This window comes from Natator depressus, chromosome 7 (assembly GCF_965152275.1).
Source record: "Natator depressus isolate rNatDep1 chromosome 7, rNatDep2.hap1, whole genome shotgun sequence".
Lineage (NCBI taxonomy): Eukaryota > Metazoa > Chordata > Testudines > Cheloniidae > Natator > Natator depressus.
The window spans coordinates 75,859,269-75,884,116 of NC_134240.1; the positions used below are offsets into that span (position 1 = coordinate 75,859,269).

Below are 24,848 nucleotides of genomic sequence, written 5' to 3' on the forward strand. Positions count from 1 at the left end.
GTTTGGACAAGGCAGTCATAATTTTAACGTGTGTTAGAAGTTCAGGGTAAACAGTAGTGTGAGCTAACACGTGATAAATACCATTTTTCTGCTAGTGAAAACAAGGCCTTTGAGACATGTTAGCACATGTTGGCCTGTTTAGCACATGTTAAGTGCAGTGCCTACACAATCACTTTTTAAATGTGTTTGTTAGCATGTGTTAGCTAACAACGCCTTTAAATCCTAGTCTTGACAAGACCTAAGGGGGAGTCTAGGCTACAGCACGACCAGTTCAAATGATCTAAAGCTTTCCTATTAATGAGAGTTAAGAGGGCTTTTCAGTCATGCTAACCTAATTCAACTGAAGTAAGAAAATTCCAGAAAGCACCCTTCTTTTGCCCATCAGGGTAGAGCCCTTTGAGGTTCTGATAGGTGCTTGCCTCGTCAAATTGTTCCCAGGACCGAACCCACAAAAGGGTATTTTTACAGCGTAACATTCTACCTTCAACAGAAAAACCATTAGATTTTTTTTTTTAAGAAAAATTCTCTCAACAATTTTTTGTTCTGTTTGGATTTGAACACTCTCCTGCATTGTTTGGAAACCAAACACTGCAGAATTTGGCTAATGGACAAGAAGCAGAATTTGAAACTTTTTATTTTTTTTTTTTGTCCAAGCTGAGTGAAATGCATGTGGTAAACAAGCAGCACCAATGGAGAGAAGTAAATCAGATTTTTTTAATTCTTTCATACTTAATATGCTAAAAAAACACAGGGAAAGAAATGTGATTCTTAAAAATATATGATATTTAACATATCCCTTTAACAAACACAATCTTTCTTTTTTTTCAGTTTTCTATAGCTGACCTTCATATTAATTCAAAAAAGTGTTTTATTTCTGCATATTCCAATAGTACTTCCTGATAAAAGTTATAAAGAAAAAGCAAGGTAACCCTTTCAGGCTGTAACAGTGGATTACTTTGAAATAGGATATATTTCCTTTGAACCAGGAGTTCTCTACCAACTCTGGTTTTTCATTATCTATTCTGGCCAGGTAACAGTGCAGTTAGTAGGACACTACTGGAGGGCAGATCTCAAGATGAAGGGTGAAGTGCTTTGCTGTGCTCCATATTACATGACACTTTTCAGCACAGTTATAAACAACACTGGATTTCACAATCAAGATTTTCTCATTCTCATTGATCATCTGCACAGAATACATACAGCTTGAAATAGAAAATTACTGTAATTTAATTTCAAAATAGGGTTTTCCCAACATTTAACATAAAATTGAAAAGGCTAAATAAAGCCATCAAAGAATTCAGGAGACACCCTTCAAATCCCCAAACAGCTTTCCTCGAAAGACAGAGATTGGAAAGCACATTAAATCATCTTCCTTATCTTCTGTGTGTTGGGCTAGCCACCAGAAAGAATAGCCTGGGGCCAAGGAGATGGTATGTTCATCCAGGCATTTGCTTGCCATAAAAGACAATAGCTTGGGGTGGGGAAGCTGATTAAAGGAAGAACAGCTCTTCTTTTACCTGAATGATTTTGCTCACTCCTAATTTTACTTGCTCTATCAATCTCCCACTTCTCCAGAGACATCATTAATGCCAACAAAGCTGTCTTACACACCCTAATAATGTTACAGTTTAAAAAAGGAGAAAGACACTGACATAATGACCTTTTTTTTTTTTTTTGGTTCAGTAACATTCTTAGTAAAGTTCAGTAACTTTACCTGAGACTGTGCATTGACATTGGCCTTATTTGTAACCAACACTTTAACAACTGCTGTCTGTCCAGCCAGAGATGCTATGTGCAATGCTGTGTTTCCTTTCTGAAAGTAGAGAGGGATGAAATGTGAAATCTGTTTAAAAGTAAAACTAGTAGAAATTTACAGTTGAAAACATGATTAAGCATGTCGACCCCACGGCCCATTCTGAAATATATTTTCACCTACTAATACACGCTTCATACAATATTTCTATTGTTAAATATATTTTAATATATCTCTACAAAACAAAGTAAGATTTTTTTGTGACCTAACATCCTCACTAGTAACCTGTGACGTTTATTATAACCTACGAGATGTGTGTTGAAAAATTCTTGAGAGTCACATCATCGGAGAAAATATTTAATTACTTAAACTGCTATAATAACGCCTGCAATCAATTGGTTGACACTTTGCTTACATGGAATCTGGGCAAACAGTAGAACAGCTAGATAGGAACTACTGACCTTTGTTGCTGCATCCACATTGGCACCTCGCTTTATCAGTTCTGAAACAACTTCTACATGACCTTCTTTGGAAGCAAGATGGAGTGCGTTCAACCCATTCTGATAAAAAATGGAAAGGGAAAGACTGATACAGGTTGTTTAGTGCAGCAAACAATCTATCATGAGACCAAAGGATTACATTCCATTCTGATTATCTCCTGAAGAAGCTATTTTCAAATGAGCATTTTAACTACTTGGTTATAGGAAGCAATAAGTGTTCAGCTGGACTACAGAGGCTTAACGGCATTAAATATGACACATTAGCACAAACACTAGTGTAATACAAACAGAATGCATAATAAAATTGAACACCTTAATGTTATCCCAGTGAAAGTGAAATATAGTTTCTTAAAGGATTTTGTTGTATAGGAAATGCAAATATGCAATAAGATTCAGTTATCAAAACATTAACTGAAAGTTATTACTGATAAGAAGTGATAATATATACCTAGACAAAGCAAGAGTAGAGTTTACAGAATGAAGGAAAATTTAATTAAAATATTCTACCACCTGATTGCAAATGTTGATGTCCACTCCAGTTTTTAAGTAGTCAAGAGCCTTTTCTAGGTTGCCAGCTCGAGCAGCTCGTAGGTAACTTGCATTTGTATCAGACTGGGGGGCAAAAAGGGAAAATTGAGTTTGTCATTAGAACAAGATACAGAAATACATTCACTTGGCATCAAACCTATTCATGAGATAAAAATAATACATTTTATATTTATTATTTACATATGGCACTAAAGTAGCCCAAACTGCTTTACCAAACATGGGCCAAATCTTGCAGTCCCTACTTAGGGAAAATCTGTTGATATCAGTGGGAATTTTACCTAAGGACTGCAAGAGTTCATTTCATGCGCATTCTGGTAGAATGAGGCAGTTCTGCCTGGGGTAAAAGAACAGTAGCCAAGTTGACATCTGGTGCCCAGCACACTCAACAAAAGGATTGGGACTCAGGGTTAGGATACCTTGGCAACCATCCTCCTTTTACAAAATGATTATTAAAGTCTCACATGAAAGATTTCCCTCATCATCCAAACAGCATTGGATGTCGATATATCTACTTCAGAGGGATTGAGGCTACTGGAATTCAAAACTATGGTTCCAGGGAGTATAGGTACTTAAAATCTGATATTTTGATTATAGTCTGCATAATTTTTCTTTAAGTCACCTTTTATTTATTACACTTGACAATGTTTCAAGAAAGTCATCTGGATCTTTAGTAAAGGTTATTTTAACATGTACAAAGCATTTCAAAACATTGATAGGTGCAGTACAGTTGTCCTACTCTATTGCTTTAATATAGCTTCCCTACTTAGTCTAATGTTTCAGTTGAGATAAGTTTGAATATAGCAGAGTCACTGTTTTTATCTGTGGCATGAAACAGCTACAGAGGAGGTCTTTTGGTTGAGGAATGGGAGATCAGAATTTTCTGGTCAACTCTACCATAGACTTCCTCTGAGACTTTGTGCTATTGCTTCATCTTTCTGTGCCTGTTCTCCATTTGTAGTGCAATGTGCTCTGATATCCCCTCTGTGTTGGGGACTAAGAAAAGGCTCATGCAGAGAACCTTAATGCCAGCCCTACCCTGGCTTGAGAGGCCTTCTGCTACAGTTGTCAACTAACTGCACAAACTGAAATATCATTGCCTTGCCCTGCCCTGCCCCGCCCTGCCCCGCCCCACCCCATCCCCAAGGCCTGCCCCTGCCCTGCTCCTTCTCTGAGGTCCCGCACCTCCGCTCCCTCCATCGCTCACTCTCCCCCACCCTCACTCACTTTCACTGGGCTGGGGTAGGGGATTAAGGTGCCATGGGGGGTCAGGCTCTGGGCTGGGGCCGAGGGATTCAGAGTGTGAGAGGTGGATCCAGGCTGAGCCTGGCGCAGGGGGTTGGGGTACAGGAGAGGGTGTGGGCTCTGAGAGGGAATTTGGATGCAGGAGGGGGTGAGGGGTTGGGCTCTGAGAGGGAGTTTGGGTGCGGGCTCAGGGCTGAGGCAGGGGGTTAGGGTGCAGGAGGGGGGCGCTTACCTCGGGCAGCTCCCGAAAGTGACTGGCACATCCTTCTGGCAGCGGCTCCTAGGCAGGGGGACAAGGGGGTCTCCGTGCACTGGCTCTTCCCACAGGCACCATACCTGCAACTCCCATTGGCCACAGTTCCTGGCCAATGGGAGCTGCGGAGTCTGTGCTCAGGGTAGAGGCAGTGTGCAGAGACCCGCTACTCCTCCCGGGGCCATAGGGACATGTTGGCCGCTTCTGAGAGTGGCGTGGAGCCAGGGCAGGTAGGAAGCCTGCCTTAGCCCTGCTACGCTGCTGGACTGTTCATGCACAAAATCTCCTTGTTTGGCTGCAGTATCTCTGGGAGATAGCCTGATTCCGGGGGACTCCCAGTGAAACCAGGAAGGTTGGCAACCCTACCTCCTGCACACAGGATATTCTCAGGTGGCCATTGGCACTCGTTGTAAAGCTCTTTACATTTCCAGAATGGTGTAGAGGGCCTTAGACTAAATGAGAATTGGGCCCCCTTTTTGTCTACAAACTAAGTGGAAATGTTAGTGTATTTCCTAAACATTCCTAAACAGATATACAATATAAAGATTTAAGTCAAACAGCTTAAGACATCCATTAGGAATGTAACAGGTATGCCACATTTTTGCAATGATTAATATTGTTAATTTATTGAAAATGCTGAAGTGAATAATACAAGTATTAATATTAAAATCTTAAGACTTTTTCAAACATATGCCCTGCTATCATGATGTATTTTTCAGAGCAATGGCTTCCCAGAACAGCACAAAAACAATGTAACACTATCATCTATCACAATTTGGAGATCTAAAATCTTCTATTACATGAACTAGTCGACTGTCAATTCCAATGCAAGCACACAGGCAAATCTACTGTATTTGTAGAAAACTTCCTGAAAGTAATGCAAGAATTTTACAGTGGGATGAGGCTAATTCACAAAACCCCCAACACACACCATTGGCCAAGCCAAATTGGCTAAATTACAGCCAAAGGTATTTAAGTTAATAAAATCCTATTGATTTAACTGACCTGCAGCTTTCTCTTGCATTTACATCTTTAGAATATGCAGCATGAGCCAAAACTAGAATCTCTAATGCAAATCCATTTGCATTTCAGGTGTGCATTTGTGTGGAATTTCAACCTCCAGAACGGAACTCATCATTCTGGTTTTGAAAACAGGGGTTTGGCCACTGACAAAATCTTGAGAGAATGGATGATCATGTGAGATTTCTGTTATCATGGAACAATCTTGCAAGATTTGACGCCTTTGAAACCAAATCTGAACATCAGTGCAAACTCAGCCTCACCTCATATCTAAACACTGCCTTTTAAGCCCCTCTGTTTACAATAGCACTGATGTTCAGAAGTAGGCAATCTAAGGCATAACAGCAGCACAATAATATACACTGTGAAGTCTACTTTCTTTTCTTGTACTTGTACTAGTTTATACTTGTATTAGTACTTGTATTGATATGATTTCTGTTCCAAAAGAATTCATGTCGAAGTCAGCTTTTCTATGACAAAACATTAGCCATGGTCTGTTCTTCAGTGGCTTTTGAGTTATTTGCATTTGGTACTGCATTTTGTGATGGTATGTTAATAGTGGAACCTACTGTGCACTAGTTTACTTTGTTTTTTCCAAGCATGGCATGTTGACCATTACATACTAAGTTATCTTAAGCAATCCTAATAAAGCAGCTGAAGATTTCAGTGTTTAATTAGGATCTATCAAAACTGAGTTCCGTTTACAATTTATACAGTCTCATACACCGAACTACACTCTTTTGAAAATAGCCACAAATAAAGTAGCAGTAAAGCAATTTCATTTAGTAGAGCATTTGAGCTGTGCAATGCAGATTATTACAGATCAGCATTCTACCAGGGTGACCAAAGGTATGAGGATGTACTTAGTAGCCTGGGAGCCCTTTTTGTCACAGTTTAATGGGATGTCTATTTGGCATTGTCAGCAGGTGGATGATAATTACCATCAGCTGTTTACAGCTGCTTCTTGGGGGAGGGGAGCCTTCAGGGAAGCATGGTGTGCAAAATCAGGTCCAGCCAATTGGATTAATTCCAGCCAGTTGAGAAACGTTGCATTTTATTTTTTTTAAAAGTTTCATTTCACCCCTTCCCCGCTCATTTTAAATGTTCAGGCAAAAGGAACAGAAGAGAGAAGGAGAGGGGAAGGGGAAAGAAGGTATATATGTTTACATTTGACCCAACAGTATAATGTAGATAGGGTGACATATGTCTTTTCAAAGGCCTCTCCTGAAAATACTGAAACCCTCAAGTGTCAGGGAAGTAAACCTTTATGCTGAACCCATAGCATGATGATCTACAAAAAGGCATCCTGTTTGGATAAAGTTAGTCTAGGTATTATTGAGATGCATACAAACAAACCGCTTACTGGAACATATAGCAGAAATGTAATGCCCACCCCAGCGACTCCCCACTCAAAAACTGCTTTCAGATTTTGCTATAGAGCCGTTTGCCCCAAGATTGGGTGTAAGAAAAAGACATTTCCAACTAACTTCATTAGTTAAACACCGTTTTGTCCTGTGAGGTTGATATTAAATCAAGATGGACCCATATACATTTTCTTTCTTCATAAGCAGGAAATGACGACACATATTCTTCTGTCTACTCAGGAGGTAACATGAGCGCTTTGTAATGGGGTATGTGAATTGTCACTTCCAGTTTTCCTTTTTAATGGCTTCCAGTTACCTGAAGCTGATGTAAGCTAGCATGCAGAATTACATGCCATATTTTGGTAGCTAGGAAATAACGTGACTGCATGCAATGAGAACAGCAAAAGTGTTTCCTTGTGTCCTTGGCTAATGCTCCCAAGTCCTAAGGCTGTGTTATGAGTCACCCCATTTGGGGCACAGTGTACTTGAGCAAAGACTTGCTGCAATATTTTCAAGTTCAGGACACTGGCTGTTTATTTGGGATTGCACAGTCATGTAGCAAGTTCAATAGGACTTCTGGCTTTTTCTCCATATATTTCAACCTCACTTATAAATAGAAGCCACCAATAAAATAAAATAGAAAAACGAAAGGGACCCAACCTGTTTGAAAATCGTAGTCCGTTCCCAGCTCTCTAGGTGACCTGTCTTTTAACAATATCCTCCCAGCTTCCAGCCACTTGGATTTAGATATTACCTCTGCCTCACAGAGAGGCAGAAAATTGTACTAAGCCCTTTTTTACCTTGCAAAGTGACCCAGCTAACTTCTCTCCCCTGCTACCCCCAAAGGCCCACAGGCCTTTTCTCTTTAACCAGGCAAACAGTATACCATTGAGTATATCCAACATTTTCAAACACTCAGCATAATCAAAGGAAAGGCCTACATAAAAATTACTGAGTCCCTTTCCAAAAATCCAGGATTGAAGAACTGCAACAAAACAAATTAAATTGAAGATAGAGTAATGAAGAGCTCCTAACAATGTGGTCCAGCCCACAGGTGCCAATCTCAGGAAGCACACACCATGTCTCTGCATTCCACAGTCATAGGCAGCAAACCAACTTCAGGTATGTGGGCTTGTTTAGAGAATGAAAAATCTAAGGTAAAATCTAGTTTTCCCATAGTACTTCTAATTCTCTCCCATATGACACATTTCCCCCATCCAGCATACTGCCACAAGCTAGTTTTTATTTCCACTATGCCTCCGGCTCTTGTACATCTGATTGTTGTCCCCCTCTGTGGGTGGAGGCATTCTGCAAACAATTTTAGAATTACTTTAAGCCATCATACTTCACTATTATTTCAGTTGCACTGATAAGATTCTCTGCACAGAACAGGCAAAAAATACTTTATGCAAAACATGTTAAATCAGCCACAAAAAGATGGACCTCCTAGCAATTTTCTCAACCTGGAAGCAGACTCCATTCCAACCCCTTCTTCTCTCCAGGGAAAACAAGTGAATCTTGCAGCAGCACGTCATTAAGGTCACTAACAGTTGACCAAGATGTATGTGTGTGTGTTACACTGCCAGTCAGGAATTTTCCATAAAAATGTTTTTTCAGCAGACAATTAATTTCCCACAAAATCTAAATCTCTCGCAGGAAAAATTTAAATGTGCAGAATTTTTTTTACTTTTCCATTGGGAAATTACAAATTAAATATTTCATCCTGGGTTGAGTCAAATCAAACTGAAATATTGTTTTGTTGAACAGAATTTCAACATTTCATGGCTGGACTACATCTCCCATGGTGCACTGTGATCTCTTCTCTGGTTGAACCACCTAGTGACTCATGGGTGATGTAGTGCTAATGGGGACACAGACCATATAGGAGTATGGGTCCATGAGGCATCTGAACTACAGCCCCCATGGGATATCAAAGCCATACAGGGGGATACAGATTCATGTCAAGCCAACCCAAAATTAAATGTTTAAATTTGTTTGAAAAAGTTGAAATTAAATGTTTGAATATTTCTTAATATACATTTTTCCAAACTTTCTGTTCTGTAGGAAATACTGATATTTTAAATTTTCAACTCAATTCAGAAATTTATGAAATATCGAAACTTCCCATGGGTTGGAAATTCTGATTTTCAACCAGCTCCAGTGCACATGTATTGCAGATGTAGGGAAGTGATGCCAAGGACACCTCATGAAGAATGTCCTGTCATCAGCCCTATTCTGTTGAAATGGGAGGAGAGAGGGAGCTTTTTGTTTGAACAACTTGCGTGACTAGTCAGCGCAGTATCACCTGGGTAGAGTCACAGTCTCAGGTAGCCGGGACTCAAACTATTTAAACTTTTATAGATCGGAATCCACAACAAACTTCACGTGGAAATCACCTTGTAGCCATTTTCAGTTTTATCTTTTATTTCCAGTATGAAAATAAAGAAGAAAATTGACTTTTGATTTTCCAGTGTCTTATCAAATGTCAAGAGAATACTAGGTTTAAGACACATATCAAAGCATACTGCATTCTAGATGCTTGTGTAGCTGGCCACTGGGAATGCAATCACTGTGCTATTGCACAGAACCCTTATTTTATCTCCCATAAGGCTTAAAATACATATTGTTGTGTTCCCCTCGTATACAAACTATTGCATCTCTGCATCTGCACTGAGATTTTGCTACCAGCATCCTGGAAATGGTCTTGCCATACATAGGGTATGTTTACACTGCAATTAAAAAGCCATGGCTGGCCCGTGCCAGCTGACTCAGGCTTGCGGAGCTTGGGGTGCTGGGTTGTTTAATTGTGGTGTAGACATTTCGTCTCAGGCTGGCAGTTAAACAGCCCCTTAGCCCGAGCTGTCAGGGGCCAGCCGTGGGTGTCTAATTGCAGAGTGGACATACCCATAGAGTTAGTAGCTGTTCACACATAAATAACATTATTCATAACATACTCATAAATCTTATAGATATAGATTATCATTTGAACAGACTTTCCATTACTAGTCACTTTATACTTAAGATCTGAGGTCTGTCCCTTCCAGAATTAAAATATTATGCATCTTTGGGAGGAAAGGGTCTACTTCTGGATTTCAAACTAATGTTTTCTGTAAGTGCATTGAGCACCACTATGATCAAAGAGGGCTGAGTGACAAGCTTTGATGCACTCAGACTTTTACTAGAAACTATTCCTTTCTCCACAGGGCCCTCTGACTGCGGTATCAGCACCTTCCTAGATGTCCTGGCTGAGTATGATATAGTCTTCGGGTATTCTCACACACCACCAGATGATTTCTCTCGGAACATGGTCATAAGCCTTCTCAAAATCCTTTTTTCTCTATAATTTTCTACAAGCAATCTTAATGCAAAGATAGCATTAAAACTCGCACAAATCCAAACTGACTGTGACTGTTCTATACTATAAAGCATAAAATTGTCAATTGCATTTTTGTCCATAAATTGGACAAAACAATATATCAGCATACTGTAGACAAAAGATATATCTGCCATACTCACATTGGTAATATGTCATTGAACTACCAAAACTAAATGGCTCTGTTTGACACATTTAAATACTAAAAAAATTTAATGATTTCAAAGTATGATACTGCAAATTTGCCTTTTCAGATTTTACATTTCCAATTATACTTGTGTTTGTTTTTGTTTGTTTGTTTGGGGAGGGGATTTCTTGAGTTAAAAAATGTATTAAAAGAACAGATTCTGACACCCTTACTCCCTTTCATAGTATCTTAGATCCTGATCTTACAAGGCAAAACTGCAATATCAAATAAAGGTTGAAAGCCTCCTCAAGTCATCGCACTGAAGTAAGATACTACTCAAAGTGAGGAAACATTAGCCAAATGCAAGTTATGCTTTAGTCAAGCCCAAGTTATTGAGCTCTATACAGGGATAACTGAATGAAATTTAGTAACCTGGGATATACAGGAGGTCAGATTAAATGATCTAGTGGTCCCATCTGGTCTTAAACTCTAAGAGGTATCAAAATCTGTCTGAAAGTGATTGCTAGTAAATACTGGGTCATTTGTCAACCCAGCTTCTAGTTCTGGAGGTGGCGAGGATCCTACCAGAAAACTGAGAAATCATTATTATTGACAAAGGACTGAAAGTGCAAAGCCAACATGTTCACTGTGCTAAGGCTCCCTCTTGTATTATTGGTACTTTTAGTATGCTCGGCTTTGTTTGCTTTTTACTATATTTACAGTATTTGTTATTAAAAATATGGTATTTATCATTTTGAGAGCAGGGTTTTGTTTTTCACTCCATCGTTAACAGTAGCTGTTGTGAGAGAAACTATGAGCAGGGCTGGAGCAGGATGCATTCTGGCTTGAGTCACCAAGAGAAAGTTGCTGACCATGTCTAACATTTGTTGGGAGTTGGGGAAGAAGACAGAGAATGACCTAATTTCAGTGGATGAATGTATGTTGTTTTCATTTCAAATCTCTTCTAACTAAGCCAGTCTTGCAGCAGCATGAGGAAATCTGTGAGAACAAATTACAGCAGTTGTGCGTGTTTTGATGGTGAAGGTAATCCTATTGTAGCAAAAGGCACTTTTCTTAACAATAGGCCAAAACCTTAGAAGAGCTGAAGGTCTACAGCTCCATTAACTTAACTGAAAATTACCTATGCTCATGTTTTGTCCCCATGTTAACTCATGAATTTCCTTCCAGTAAGCATGTTACACAGCTTTGATGGGGTGGAGGGAGCTTTCTTCCAATAATTTGCAATCATTGAATTATGCAGGCCAGTTAACAGCCATGCTTGGACAACAGGAAATAAACCATCCATAAGAATTCTGTGGCTTTTCTGATAAAAACAGGCTAGCCTGAGGCCAACTGCTATCTTATGTCCTTCTGCTAACTATCCTTCAGAGAGCTCCTTCTGTGATCCAAACCATAAATGTAACCAAAAAAAACAAAAACAAAACAAAAAGATTTTCATTCCTAATATATGCCTGCTCGAGTAGGAAAAGACAGATGTTTTGAATATGATTACATCATGGGGAAATGTTTTGCCAAGAGCCAAAAAAAATCCCCTAAGACTTTTCCCTGTTAAACAACTCAATCATGGTCTTTCTGCACTGGTCATGTCTCTATCGCTCATATGATAAAGGGGCCACAATATTATGCTCTCATGAACATGACCCTATAGGCTGCCAGAATTTTTTTATTCTATATAAACTATGATCCATTGCTCACAAATAAATAAATAAATTGCTTTGGGACTCCGGGAGACTCTCCCTCCTGGTTGCAGCTTAACTATACATTTCTTCTGCCATTGCATCTGGATCTATCCTTAATTGCACCCCCGACATCTGGCTTGCAGATCTCTTTTGTCTTCGATGATAAATAAATTATCATAAATTTACATACCTCTATGTCAGTGCTACCTGAATCTATAAGCTCAAAGACTAAAACATCTCGTAACATTAATTTACAACTAAGCAAACTGAGGAGAATTTTGAAAGAAATATTCCTGCAGCCTTTCAGATTCAGCTTCTCAATTCCAAAAATCCTGTCAAAATGATAATTTGACAAAAATGAATCCTCCAAGTGCATACAGAAATCCCCTTCCTTCCTAGACCACACTGACAAATAAGTGTCTAAAGTGCTGACTTGGGATATCTCATTGTCAACATCAGTTGCACTGGCAAACCATTACCTCTTTGGTCCATTTTTGACATCCTCAGCATAATACTGATAGTGCGTACTCACAGAGATCACTGAAAATTCTGTACTTTCCAGTTAGACGGCTATAAAGGACTCTAAAATGCCATAGTTGGTAAATACAAGAAAATTTCAAAACTTGTTACAAAGGCTACTTAATGCTCCTTTTATCATCTTCAGCAGGTTGGAAATCATTGTTTTGCTGTTTTACCTAACACTGCAAACTCTTGCCTGGCTACAGTGCATTCTTTTCAGGTTCACCTGTTGCTGAGATTTTAGAAAGCTGCCCTTTTAAAACAGAATGCAAACCTAGTGAGTCACATGAGTTATGAGTATTCTGACCCTTTGTCTAATAAAAAGCTTGAATGACAGGTTCTCTCAAAAATTTAAACACAGGTGGGAAATTAAAAACTGTTGCTGGTCTTTCAGTTCTGTGTCCTAAGGGAAGGTTGTCAAAGGTATAAATGGCAGTCAGACACTTAACTCCATTGAAAGTCACTGCCTATCAATGGGAATTTGTCATCTAATGTCCACTTCTGCCTTTGGGGCACTGCGTTGCGGTGGCTCCATTAAATGTCCCATTGGCAGTGCTGCCCAGCTAAGGCAGGCTAGTCCCTACCTGTTCTGACACCGTGCTGCGCCCCAGAAGCAGCCAACAGCAGGTCTCGCTCCTAGGCAGGTGGGTGGGGGGAATGGGGCTCTGCACACTGCCCCCACCCCGAGCACTGGCTCTGCACTCCCATTGGCCACTTCCGGCCCTTACCCCCTCACCCCAACCCTCTGCCCCAGCCCTGAGCCCTTCCACACCCCAAACCCCTCATCCCCAGCTCCGCTGGGTCGTGGACATCAACAATTTTCTTTAACCGGGTCGCCAGAAAAAAAGTTTGAAAACCACTACTCTAAGCTATTATCTCTGTATTATTTACATGTCAAGATGGACACTAAGGAAACTAACATCAAATAATTAGTGATTTAACCAGAGTTATGACAAAACCATATAAATGTGCACCTGACAACACAACAAAGAATGTTCACAGTGGTTGGCACCTGATCCCACCCACTGAGTTCAGCTGGATCTATCAAATAACTCTGCATTTGCTTGCATACAGATAGCACTGAAGCAGAGAATAGTTTGTTGTGTTAGTTATGGGAAAATGTCTGCTGCTGTGAACATTGTGTTGTGTATTGAGCTAGGAACAGCTAAAATAATTCCTAATTTCAGAACACTGCAAAGCTGATACCTTTCTGATCAACATTCAGTATACAACTTCCTGTATGTACATTAACACTAAATGAGAAAAGTTATTTTTGTGGAAGGAGAAATCACAGTACTACAGAGATGATTTGTAGTGCAAACTTCCATAACCATCCTATCAGAGATCTTTGTGTGAAGAGGCAAGGTTCAGTAGTGAGATAATTCAGGGCTAATTCACATTGCACAATGTCATTGACATCAGTTGTATTACTCAAGGAATAAGATATTATCATTAAATGTAAGTGTGGCAGAATTGAGCACTTTATTATGTATTGATTCAAGGAAAATAGAAAGTATCATCAATTAAAATTATCTGTTACAGAAGGAAGACAACAGACATGAGCTTCATATTCCTATGTTGACAACATGGCATTTCTGAAGTTCATTCTAAACTCCAGGAAGGGTATTCTCTTGATACAGCAGTTTTGACTCTGTCGTGATTTTTATGTACAGCTAAAATATTTCCATCATTCACTCCTCAGTATAAAATAAATCACTTGCCTTCATTACTGTTACAGCAGCCACAAAGAGATAGAGGTAAACAGGGTCTGCTTAGAAGTGTTTCTTCTGAGGTTTATTTTCACCTCAAGATAACAACGCTCTCTAATGTGTTAAACACCAGGGGATGCTATTGATATATTCCCTGCAGTCTTTCTCTCAGAAACGGACTACCTGATGAGCTGTAATAATACAATGTAGAGATAATTTCAGTGCAGCCCAAGATCAAACTTCAAGTTATATTCCACATTTCAGCGTCAAAGTCACATTCTACAGATCACACAATCTAGACATGGATTTGATCATCTACTCCATCTCCCTGCCAGCGAACCCGAGTGTATGTATCTCATTTCAGAAACAAGAATTAGAGTCTATTTTCTCGGGGGAAAAAATCTCAAAGTTTATGCTGGCAAAACCCATGGATGGTTTTTTTTCCCCACCTAACACATAACACTAGGTACAAGCATTCCAACTGAATGGGAGATGATATATAAAAAATATTTGCAAGATTCCATAGTATGTTTTAAACAGACACAGTTTATTCACTCAGAATCAGCACTTTCAAACAAATACATAAACTTGTTCCAGGTCAGTCTGGATTAAGTGGAAGGTGTTGGTAATAAGTATAGTGAACTGAATGTAAATGCAAGCATAATATACATATGAATTCCCTAAACATATTGCAGTAAGCAAAATATATGAGAGTTTACAATACAGGAGATCACGAAGCCATGGTAGCAACTCTAGTGTTAAAGCTAAAAACAATGAGGAGTCCTTGTGGCACCTTAGAGACTAACAAATTAATTCCAGTTCTGCAGTTTCTCGGTGAAGTCTGTTTTTGACTAGCCATCACCCACAGCCCCCAACTAAAACCTCTCCAGCGCATCATTAAGGATCTACAACCTATCCTGAAGGACAATCCCTCACTCTCACAGACCTTGGGAGACAGGCCAGTCCTCGCTTACAGACAGCCCCCCCCCCCGCAACCTGAAACAAATACTCACCAGCAGCTACACACCACACAACAGAAACACTAAGCCAGGAACCAACCCCTGCAACAAACCCCATTGCCAACTCTGTCTGCATATCTATTCAAGGGACACTATCATAGGACCTAACCACATCAGCCACACCATCACAGGCTCATTCACCTGCACATTTACCAGTGTGATATATGCCATCATGTGCAAGCAATGCCCCTCTGCCATGTACATTGGCAAACCGGACAGTCTCTACGCAACAGAATAAATGGACACAAATCAGACATCAAGAACTGTAACATTCAAAAACCAGTAGGAGAGCACTTCAGCTCTCTGGACTCTCAATAACAGACTTAAAAGTCACCATTCTTCAACAAAAATACCTTCAAAAACAGACTTCAATGAGAAACTCCAGAACTGGAATTAATTTGCAAACTGGACACCATCAAATTAGGCCTGAATAAAGGCTGGGATTGGCTGGGTCACTACAAAAAATAAATTTCCCTCCGTTGATATTCACCCCTTCTTGTCAACTGTTGGGAATGGGCCACATTCACCCTAATTGAATTGACCTCGTTAGCACTGACCCGCCACTTGGTAAGGTAACTCCCATCTTTTCATATTCTGTATATTTATACCTGCTTACTGTATTTTCCACTCCGTGCATCTGATGAAGTGGGTTATCACCTACAAAAGCTTATGCCCAAATAAATTTGTTAGTCTCTAAGGTGCCACAAGGACTTCTCGTTGTTTTTACTGATACAGACTAACACGGCTACCCCTCTGAAAAGTGTTAAAGCTGTTTCTAACTTTCCATTATATGCCTGATTTTGACTCCATTCACCAAACTCTAACTTCATCAATAAAAATAATTCTGCCTGAAAGTACTTGTGTGTGGTCTTCTATCAGAACAGAATTGCTTAAAATCATTTGAAGGTAATTGGACAAAGCATTAATGAGATAGGAGTCTGAAAAAGAAATAGAGGCACTTAGGTTTTTCTGTTTTTTGTTGTTGTTTGTTTTTTGTAGGAGTTTCTTGAAATCTTCTGGACTCTCTGTCTCAAAAACAGCTTAGGCCAAAAAATAACAATAAGGCTGATGAAAAGTGCTATATCAGAGAAAGACACTACAGTAACTCCTAACTTAACATCCTCCAACTTAACGTTGTTTCAAAGTTACGTCGCTGCTCAATTAGGGAACGTGCTCGTTTAAAGTTGTGCAATGCTCCCTTATAATGTCGTTTGGCTGCCTGCTCTGTATGCTGCATGTAAGATTTTGTGGAAGAGCAGCAACTTTACAGGGGAGTATTGCACAAGTTCCTCTTCTCCGCCTCCTCTCCCTCCCTCCCAAACAGCTGTTTGGAGGCGTTTAGGACTTTCTGGGAGGCGGGGGGGGGAGCGGGGAAGCGTTGCGTCTCCACTCCTCCGCCTCCCTCCCAGAAAGTCCTAAGCACCACCAAACAGCGACTTTCTGGGACTTAGGACTTTCTGGGAGGGATGGGCAGGAGTGAGGAAGCGCCGCATCGCCACTCTTCCCCTCCCTCCCAGAAAGTCCTAAGCCTGCCAAACAGATGTTTGGCAGCGCTTAGGACTTTCTGGAGGCGGGGAAGGAGCGGGGATATGGTGTGCTCCGGAGAGGAGGTGGAGTGGGGGTGGGAAGAGGTGGGCGTGGAGTGGGGACGGGAAGAGGCGGGCCTGGAGCATCCCCCAGCAAAGTCGGCACCTGTTCTTCTCCAGGTAAGCTGCCACTGCTGCTGCGAAGGTGCTTCCTAGTGTCCTTGCCTGCAGTGGGCTGTGCCTGTGTGCAGTAAGCCAGGGGCCCTTCCCAACCACAGTACTGTACTGTACTGTACAGTACATAATGCCTTTTGTCTGCCCCCAAATAATTTCCTTGGAACCTAACCCCCCGCATTTACATTAAATCTTATGGGAAAATTGGATTTGTTTAACATCGTTTCACTTAATGTTGCATTTTTCAGGAACATAACTACAATGTTAAGTGAGGAGTTACTTTATTATTATTATCCAATTATGCCCACAAAGAAGACTGATGTCATTGAGGATTTGAGAGACACTTGTATGTTTAATTTTAAAGTTACTGACTACATTTTTTAAAAGCTTTGCTCATACAGCATAGGAACCTTACAGAATTTATATACTCCATGGGGATCTCAGGGGGAATTTACAAACTCTGCCATGGGCAGGGATCTCCACCTGACCTCGGACTCCTGCATACCTTGGCAAAGGGAGCCTCTAGCCTGAGTAACCGTCACAGTTTATATGAGAGAGACTGATGCTGGGGAAGCCATGGAGCTTATTCACTCCTCAGGACTAGAGAAAGATGCCAAGACTATGGAAACTGTGGATCTGATCTGCTCAGCAGGCATGGGAAGCACTACTGGATCCAGTGGCCTCCTGTGGCGGCCAGCAGTTCTGTAGCATGAATTCGGGAGTGGGGGTGGGGGGAGGGGATGAAACTCTGTGAGAAACATTAATTCTAGGCAAATTCTGCATTTCAAAGTGGTGCAGAATTCCCACAGGAGTAGAAAAAGAAGGAAAACAATAAAAGCTAATTTTTGCCACTGAAGTGATCATCACTGAATGTAAAGAACAGATATGCTGAGCAAGAAGGTGAATTTTCACATAGTCACTTTTCAGTATAAAACTAAACTAAAATTCTCCTGGCTTTCCAAGGTTGCTATATGACCACAACAATTTAGAATGGGGTTTTTACAAGACCCTAAGGGTGCCCCTTTGGAGGCTCTTTTGAAAATCTCAGTCTCAATTTTGTTTCCTAAGTGTTTGCAAATTTAACTCCACCTTAATCAGGTTTGTTATCTGGGGATTCAAACTGATTTGATCTGTTTCATTCTTATCTGGAAAATACTAGACTGCATTTCTGAATCCTAGAATGAAATATACCAAGCACATATTTCAACATCATTGGTTTTTAATAGAATAAAAATTACTTTTAATGATCAATGTCATCAAATTAGACTAAATAGTGCAACTTCTTTACTTATGTTTTAGCACAATACACCAAAGTGGAAAACTAATTTTTTGTTTAACGGTTTGATTGAAGATCAGGTTATTCTACATTTCCAGTAGTGAGCTCTGAATAGCTGACAATGTTACCTATCATCCATATTTTAGTAGTAGTAGCTCCCCTTAGCATTTGATGATATGTATAGGACAAGTCAGCAGTAAAGTAACAATAATCAAAAACATCACTTCTGAAATAGCAAATCTACAAGCTATGGACTACTAGATCCTATTTTCCCAGTACAACCAAAACATCCATTGCAGCCTGTGGGAGATTCAGATATGTAGGGAATGAGAATCAGAACCTATAATGAATAACATTTCTAGAAGCAGAATTAAGAAAAAAAAATTACTATACCCTTTCTGCACAGATCTTTTCCATAGTTCAGTCCATCTCAGTTAACTAGGTCTTCTGTTTAAACCATCATATCATATACCAACAGAAAGACTAGTTTCTACTCAGCTGCTAACAAAGCATTGGCTAACAACAGTAAATGCCATTCTGTTGTGACAATGATCATGCAGAGTATGCAGTGGGTCAGCACACTTCCAAAGCCAGTGCTCTAGGACATAGTGATTTTAACCTCAGCCTAGTCACCTACACACATTGCACAAAATGTAGCAGGACTGCACTAACTTCTAAAGTATCCATGCTTAGATACGGTGCTTGCAATGATTCATTGTACTATGAAAAAAGAAACAAGATGGTCTAACATGCGCTCTCTTTGTAATTATCAAACCTCAAAATAACATTTCATATGCTTTTTTTTTGCTTTTGAAATCTTATGCATATTTTGGTAATTGCATTCTGCATTACTGTGTATATCACATACATGTTTGTAGTAATGTGGGAACATATTAGGAAATATGCCAGACATTTTCATCGGTAATTCACACAGAAGTATGTTGCTAACATTTAAACCCTGCGTTGGAGTTCTTAAACATAAATAGTATTAATGCAGCAGAAGTGAAATATTAGAGTTTAGTACACTTTTTTTTCACTTTTAAAATTTGTATTATATTAGGGTTCTCCTTAACACAAGAAAATGTAAAGCAAGAGTGTCCACAAGTAGGAGGGTAATTAGAAACAGTTTTTAAAAAGCAGTTAAGATTATGAATTTGCTCACAGAAATAAGTTTCCTTCACAAAGGACACTTAAAAGCTGTATATTCTGTTTCTATACTTGAGCTAAATAAGCATGGATTTTTCTTTTTTACTTTATACAACAAATGCTGGAAAATTAGTTCTTAAGCATTTCTTGACTTGTCAGTGCATCTATTTTCTTGGGAACTCTTAACTGTCCTTCAAAACTTAAGATCATTTAAATAAATTCTGGGAATCTGATTGCTGTTATTCCAAGTAAATTAAATGAGTTTCTCATATTATAACATAAAAATAGCCACACTGGAAACAAAGGGAGCGGAGCAATTAACAGGCAGCAGTTTCATTCCAGAATGAAGAAGTTTACTAGTACCTAAAAACAATATTACACCATACAGTATTAAAATGGATGAACAAGGTTTTGACATTATTTCTTCAAAAGATAAATTCCTCATTCTAAAGATTTATATTAGTGTGTTTAAAAAGGCAGGACTGTAAACAAAACTTTCAACCTTATTACATGCCTGACATTAAAAATATAGTTTACTATTGCATAATAAACAGATAAAATATCTTAATCTAACCAGGTCTCTTCCTGTAAGAAACTGCTTTAACAAAACAAAGTTCTTATTAATCTACTTTGTATTTATTGTTTGCATTGAAGGTTGAGTATACTTTTCATCAATAAAAGGAACAAACAGAAAAGCAAAAAATTGCCATAATTTCTATGAAGATGATTTTTCATAGGGCAGGTTGCTCTGATATTGATCAGGAGTAAAGTACACATTTAAAAGAGCTCAATGCAATATTTTTTTCAGTGTGTGACATTTTTGCTAATATGCTGGTGATTGCTGAGTTATAAATTGTTGGAAGTGCTGCCTGTTAAATATTGTTGACCTTCAAGAAATATTTTACTCTTGATTCTACCAGGGCTACCTGAAGGGTAGTCAGACATTCCTCTCTATTTGTAAGGGATGCCAAATTTTGCTGTAATCTCGTGTGTTAAAGTTTTCAACATAGCGTAGCATGAAATACCATATTTTTAAAAAAATCTCAGTATTATACTGAGTAATTTATAGACTAGAGTTCTGTTCCTGCAAACAGCACTACTGAGGTCAATGGGACAATTCACGTGAGTAAGAGTTATTTGTGTGGGTATAGGTTTGCAGGATGAAGTCGTACATCATTAACAGCCTCTCTTTCTAAACTGTACTGTCAAAATACAATTCAGTCAAAAAGGGGTAGTGATAAATAAAATTTGGAAAAAAATAGAAGCAGGAGTTTGCTTCTTTTAGTTGTACAAATTTCTTGAAGAAAAACACCAAATAATAAAATGATGGTATGTTAGAAGTAAATATATCCAGGTTATTTTAGGCCTATGGTACAGCATGAAACAGTACAAAACTCCTTCTGGAACTGTACTAAGCATCCTCTTCAGAATGTCCTGAGTAGGATATTCTTATAAAATAGAGAAAACACAAATTTCTGGATATCATCTGAATACCACATCAGTCTATAGTAAAAAAACCAAAACCAAAAACAAATGTAGACACAAGGTACAATAAATAAAACTAAATGTATTTCCTCATCTGTAATTTTTTGTTTCATACACTTAAAGATTTTAAGTACTAATATAATAAATTAGATAATCAGATTTTACTTTCATTTCAGAATCTGCAATGGCTTACTTGTTCTGGGAAGCATTCTCCCTCTTCCACTGCCATTTTCTGTGGCCAGATATGAAACCTGATGACTCAATTAGTTAACACTTGGGACTCTGCATCACAGCTAAAAATAGCTGCCGGCAGGAAGTATAGATCAGTTTTTATTAAAGAACTAAGCATGGTCACTTGTTTGACTTCCCTTAACTATAATAACTGTAGAAGGCAAGTGATTGTCAGTGTTGTAAGATTATTAGGCTTGCAACAGACCATGTCACAGGATTCCTGGCTGGTTTACCATATTTGTAGGCTCCAATCATTCCCTGTATGTGTAATCGGGATGTCTAGAATACCAAAAATAGCTGTAGAATCAGCTGGTTAGAGCACTAGGGTTGCTTGGAATCACTCCTGAAACAAGCTTTTGTCATTTTGCTTATCAGCTCTTTCCTCTGTAATGCAGACTACTTTGAACTATTTCTAAAAGCAACAATAACATCATTTTACACTCTGTGTGTTTTGAATACTGCACATGCCTGCTTCCTACTCCGTGGTAATTTTATATTTATTCTACTTTTGATGACTAATTATAAGAAATTTATGATGTTTGTACTAGGGGTTGTTTTCCTGAACTAAAAGGCTATTTGTTATATTCTTCAGCTTCTATTTTACAGAAATTAAAAGTTCCAATAAAGCAAAATTGCTTCAGAGAGCTTCAATTAGATCTCTCAGAGTAAAATTCAGACCGGCCAATAGCAAAGGTCACTTCCCGTGCCATGGGAAGTCATCTAAAACATCAGGAGTTTTGTGTGTGCTCTCCTGCATTTATTCATGATCCTGGGGGAGAGGCGGTCCCTTCACTCTCTGATGAAGAAAGATTTAAAATCTGGGTTAGATTTAGAACTGTTCACTCTGTTCTGTTCATCTCCACTCTATTGCTCCTTCATCTGATCTCACAAATAAGAGCTGCTGATTGACATGCAAGTCTACAATCTGGCACTTGTGCAGGACAAGAGAAACAGGATCAAAGGGGGAAAGAAAGGGGTAATAGTTTTGTCATAAAGACACAGATAATGTCTCCACTTGCCAAATAAGGAAATAATTGGGCTTAAGAGAATAGCTGCAATTTTGTATGCAAAGTGAGAGGCAGTGTGGTCAGTGGATACGCCACTGGATGGGGAATCAGGAGAACTAACTCTGCTACTATCCTGCTGTTTGACTTTGGGCAAGTCACTCTCTGTGTCTCTGTTTATCCTCCTACCCTTTTATCTATCTTCTTTATCTAGACTGAAAGCGTGTAGGACAGGTATTATCTCTATTACATTTGGACCATGCCTAGCACAATGGTACCCCCTCCCCACCCCAGATGCTACCATGATAAAAATAAAACCTACAATTACATTGTCAATTTTAAAAAGCAGCAAATTTCCAGTTCAAAAACATCATAAATACTGTGGGCCAGACCCTTAGCAGATGTAAATGGAAATAACCCCATTGACATCAGGTGTGTGCAGCAATAAAATAGACATATTTTACACACACACCAAGACCCCCAATTCTGCAACTGACACTGCCAGCAGAAGTCTTGGTGATCTGCATGTGTACAAGGGTCTGTCCATGTGAAATCAGTTGCAGGAATATGGCCAAGTCTGTTTAAACGCATTTATCTTGCTGCAGTATCTATGGCTGAGCCCATATATCATAAGGCAGGTTTCAGTCCTCTGCATCTAGGCTACTGTGGCAAATCAGTTTTTTTAAGTGGCCTTAGTGGTAGACGCTATCCTTGCAGTGTTCAGTATCTCTGTATCGTTTCTAATTCAATTTTGAAAAATCTGTTGTTAATTAATATTTTCATGAGAAGGACATTTTTTTTAGGAAAAAAATTGCCATTTAAAAATGGTAACAAGAATCTTCAAACCCTATGTTACTGCAAGGTGGCAGGTATTTCAAATGTTTTGAAGGCACTTGGGTTTTCCTCATTGTTGAGATGTTTTATCTCACAGTAAACCATGACCCTTTGTAATGTAATTTAGGCCCCAGTTCAGCAAGATGCTTACACATGCCTCACTTTAAGCATGTGAGTAGTCCCACTGAATACAATGGTACTGCACATGTGCTTAGATTATGGCATGAGGACCTTGTTGAATCAGGTGGACTTTAAAAGACAAAAAGATAAATGAAGGGGGAGATTTTCAAAGACACAAATGGCAGTTGGGTCCCTAAATCTCTTTTCTGCATTTGAAAATCTATTTATGGGTGTGGAGGGATTAGATTTTTATTGGTAAATGTCAGGAAACATATACACTATACACACAGGTTTCAGAGTAGCAGCTGTGTTAGTCTGTATTCGCAAAAAGAAAAGGAGTATTTGTGGCACCTTAGAGACTAACCAATTTATTCGAGCGTAAGCTTTCCAATGAAGTGAGCTGTAACTCACGAAAGCTTACGCTCAAATAAATTGGTTAGTCTCTAAGGTGCCACTCGTACTCCTTTTCTTTTTACTATACACACACACACAAACCGATGAAAAAATATTTCCATTGATGACAATCAAAATTTATGATAAGCAAAATAAGAAAAATGCTGTTTGAAAACTTGTTAGAATTTGAGATAAGGATATTTACTTTGTATATTTTAACATACATTGACAATCTGTGTTTTCACAGTTATAAAACTTTAACTTTTTGAATTTGTCTGACCCCCCTTTATTGTCCGACACTTCCCAATAATTTCCCACAATTGTGAAAATTTAAATGAAAAAAAAAAAACAGAAAAAAAGCTTAAAATAAATATTGGTATTATCAGTTGAAATGATAAAAAGATAAAAATTGAATTCTGACAAGCTTAAATATTTACTGTTAGGATATAGATATTCAGGCCTGTCTGTAAAGGCCTATACTCTAAGAATTTAGATGTATTCTTATCACTTGGCTAGTTATAGAGGTATAAAAGAAAGAACCAAAATCACTGTCTGCCGGTGTAAGGGCCTTCTCTTACTGTGACAGTTTGAGGCCCTGTGCTTAGGCTAAGACCTTTGGCTAAGCAGCAGAGGCAGCCATAAGCTGGGAAGCGAAGGGTCACATCCTCACATTCCAAACTAGTCACATTGAAATAAGGTGCTATTGGGCTGTTAGGAATACAGTCCTGTCCTGATAATGCCTGTCACCTCCAGAGAAAGGGAAGTGCCTAGAAAATATAAAAGGAAACTTAGTCTGATAGCATCCTGTCTGGCAAGAACTCACTTATCAATAGCTGGGATGTGAAATCCTCACTTCTGTATTGTTTTGTCACTATAGTTCCCACTTTGCTATTGTTTGTCTGTATAACCTCTGTCTGGTTCTGTGATTGGTCCTGTCTGCTGTATAATTTATTTTGCTGGGTGTAAACTAATTAAGGTGGTGGGATATAATTGGTTACATAATCATGTTAGGATTGGTTAGTTAAATTTCAGGAAAATGATTGATTAAGGTATAGCTAAGCAGAACTCAAGTTTTACTATATAGTCTGCAGTCAATCAGGAAGTGAGGGGGTGGGGGTGTGTGTGTGGGGAGATGGGAACAGGGAATGGGGGTGGGGAAATTGGAATCATGTTTTGCTAAAGGGGGAAATGGGAACAGGGAATAGGGTAAGGAAATTGGAATCATGTTTTGCTAAAGGGGGAAATGGGAACAGGGAATGGGGGTAAGGAAATTGGAATCATGTTTTGCTAAGGGCAGGAATGGGAACAGGGACACAGGTTTAAGGCTCTGTGGTGTCAGAGCTGGGAAGGAGGATACTAAGGAAGGAAACTGGAATCATGTTTGCTGGAAGTTCACCCCAATAAACATTGAATTGTTTGCACGTTTGGACTTCGGGTATTGTTGCTCTCTGTTCATGCGAGAAGGACCAGGGAAGTAAGTGGGTGAAGGAATAAGCCCCCTAACATTTACATTCTTCCATAGCATGGGATG

At 39.1% G+C, this 24,848-nt stretch overlaps 1 protein-coding gene across 7 annotated transcripts in view; it reads right to left on the reverse strand.

Annotated features, from left to right (window-relative positions):
* ANK3 (ankyrin 3) overlaps positions 1-24,848 on the reverse strand; it is a 288,028-nt gene that overhangs the window by 205,030 nt on the left and 58,150 nt on the right. For all 7 annotated transcript variants that reach the window (XM_074958832.1, XM_074958833.1, XM_074958837.1 and 4 more), the window contains exons 2-4: positions 2,764-2,865; positions 2,215-2,313; positions 1,715-1,813 (exon numbers count right to left, since the gene is read on the reverse strand). In XM_074958832.1, the coding sequence (XP_074814933.1) occupies positions 1,715-1,813; positions 2,215-2,313; positions 2,764-2,865 (300 nt within the window). The remainder of the gene's footprint in view (positions 1-1,714; positions 1,814-2,214; positions 2,314-2,763; positions 2,866-24,848) is intronic.